The sequence below is a fragment of the Pteropus medius genome, unplaced genomic scaffold (assembly GCF_902729225.1).
Source record: "Pteropus medius unplaced genomic scaffold, Ma_sr-lr_union100, whole genome shotgun sequence".
NCBI lineage: Eukaryota > Metazoa > Chordata > Mammalia > Chiroptera > Pteropodidae > Pteropus > Pteropus medius.
This window is the reverse complement of record NW_024347852.1, coordinates 38,757-41,184: the sequence shown is the minus strand read 5'-3', so window position 1 is coordinate 41,184 and position 2,428 is coordinate 38,757. Positions and strand designations below refer to the sequence as shown.

Sequence of the window (2,428 nt, the reverse complement as noted above, 5' to 3'; positions counted from 1 at the left end):
CAGAAGCCTTGTCTCACCTTGGTGTGCAATTTGGCCAGCTGCTTCTCATCCAGGTTGGTCTGTTTGTAAACTCGGGTCTTGTACCGGAACTGAGGCCGGGGTGGGGTGCGGGGAGAGACGGAGACTGGGCGTCAGGGCCCGGGGAGGAGGCCGGACCCCATTCTGGGCTCAGGGTCCGGGTGGAAAGGGCCCAGCCTCAGCTGGGTGGGCAAAGGGGTGCGGCACCGTCGTTGTGGGGCCTGCAGGCTGCAACCCCTAAGGTGAAGGAGTGGGGGGCTCTGCCCCCCGCTGCAGAACGTCCACTGCCACTGGGAACCGACCCTTCCCGGACTGGACGGACGGGGAGGCTTGGGGCAGGGAAGCGGCTCGCTCAAGGCCATTCCTGCTCGGGGACGGCAGTAATTTGAACTCAGGAGGCCCCGCTGACTCTTTCTGACCCTCAGGCGACCCAGAGATCTGGGCACCAGGGGTTTTCCCTCGGGGAGGGGACAGAGGCGTGGCGGGACCCGCCCTCTCCCCTCTGGGAAGCCTGCGGGCCTCACCTCCAGGTAGGGCACCCCCTTCTCGAAGGACTGGGGGTACTCTCGCAGCAGCCGCTCCTCCTCCAGGAAGTTGGCGTCGCGGCCGGAGGTGGCTGGCTGGAACAGGCCGTAGTTGAGCACGTCCTGCAGACTCTCGCTCAGGGCACAGAGCACCTGCTGCTTGGCTGTCCAGATGGTGGCATCAGGGTTGAAGCGCAGGCATTTCTGGTGGGGGGAGGCAGGTGACAAGGACGGGAGCCTGAAGTCGCTCGCAAGTGGGGAGCGGGTGGTGCTGGGGACAGTGGGGGGTTTGGGCAAGTGTGTGGGGGAGGGGGGTCTGGAAACGGGGCGGGGGTTGAGCGGAAGGCCTCCTGGTGCGAGTCTGGGCCCCTGTCCCCCTGCCGTCCAGCGCCAGGGCCACTCACTGTCTGGTGCAAGTCCGGAATGCCAATCCTGAAGACCATCATGCTGAAGTGGGCGTCGTCGGGGACAGACATGGAGCGGCCCTGCAGGCCTCGCGCGGAGGCCAGGCTACCAGGCGCCCCACTGCCCCGGCCCCGGGTGCCCCGGAGGCCTCTCCCGGGCCCGTCTGGGGAGCTGTCGGACTCTGAGCCCCCCTCGGGACACTCGCTGGCACTGTGGTGTTCCTCGTCCTCGCTTGAGGCGGGGCTGCGTGTCATCGTGGGGCCACGGGGCGGTGGGGGACGGCAGCATCACAGGCGGCTGCTGGGGCCAAGGGCGGCGGTCAGACCAGGAGCCCCGGCCCCTCGGGGGACCAGCGGTCAAGGGCGGCCGCCCCACACTGCCCGAGGCAGGCAGGCAGGAGGCCGGACACACCCCCGGACGCTCCTGCCGCCTTGGCACACACCCCCATGCCTGCCATCCTGCCGCACATGTCTCCTCTCTGCCCTTGGCCCTGCTCGCAGCCCCCACCCCTCCTGCGCCCCACTTTGCCGCTGACCCAGCGTGACGGTGTCCCAGAAACCGCAGAATCACCGCGGGAGCTACTGGCCCACTTTGCCAGGCCAGGGAAAATGCGCCTAAAATTAGCCGAGGACAGACAGGCGGACGACCCACCGGCACCCTGCCCTCCTGACCCCGGCCTGGCCCCTCACCCGAGGGCCTCCCATCCTCCTCCAGGGTAGGGGGCGGGGGAGGGGGAGAGGCGGGGCTGGGATGTAGTAAGGGGGAGAGGGAGGTGCCCTGATCCTGGGGCAGCAGGAGCAGGAAGTGGTGCCCAGTGGGTGGAGCCGGTGACTTCACTGAAGTGTGGCTGACAGTCTGTGCAGAGGGCTAGGGAACCAGTGTCCCAGGGGAGCCAGGTGGGGGTGTCATGGGGCAAAGCGTTACGCATGGGGTGTCCCGAGGGAACGAGAGGTGGCCTGTGCAGGTTCTTGGGGGCATCTGTGTTAGTGGCCGTGGCGGGGAGGGGCTGGCCCTGGGCGGGCTGTCCAGGTGACAGGAATGTGGTGGCCGGGGTCCATGTGGGCTGGCAGCAGATGACCTGTGGGTGTGTTTGAGGGCTGGCAATGCAGGGTGCATGGGTCGGCATTGCCTGGTACTGGTGGCCCCACTCCGAGGGATACTGGGGGTTGGGAGGGACGCTAAGGAGTGGGGCAAAGGTGGGGGAGGCCGGGGTGAGAGATCATCTCGAGATCCCCACCCTCCTCCCCGAGGTCGCCTTAGAAGAGCGGATCCTCGCTGGGGTCTGCCTGGCTCATCTCATCTCCCACTCCCACCCCATCATCATCGGAAGCCAGAATGTCTGGTCTGGTCCCTCCCCCCCACACCAGGCCCGGCTCCTGCACCGTTGCCATGGAGATGGGAAGCAGTAGAGGGTACTGCTGACTTTGGGGGAGCAGGGATGGGCTGGGGGGTTGGGGGAGGGAAGGCAAGAGGCGTGTGTG

The 2,428-nt window shown here is 67.3% G+C and overlaps 1 protein-coding gene across 1 annotated transcript in view; it reads right to left on the bottom strand.

Moving 5' to 3' along the window:
- Positions 1–2,294, bottom strand: part of SHANK1 (SH3 and multiple ankyrin repeat domains 1) — a 42,526-nt gene extending 40,232 nt beyond the window's left edge. Inside the window, 3 exon segments of the mRNA XM_039878704.1 lie at positions 18–89; positions 543–746; positions 947–2,294. Of these exon segments, the coding sequence (XP_039734638.1) occupies positions 18–89; positions 543–746; positions 947–1,201 (531 nt within the window). The 5' untranslated portion in view covers positions 1,202–2,294.
- Between the last annotated feature and the right edge of the window lie 134 nt (positions 2,295–2,428).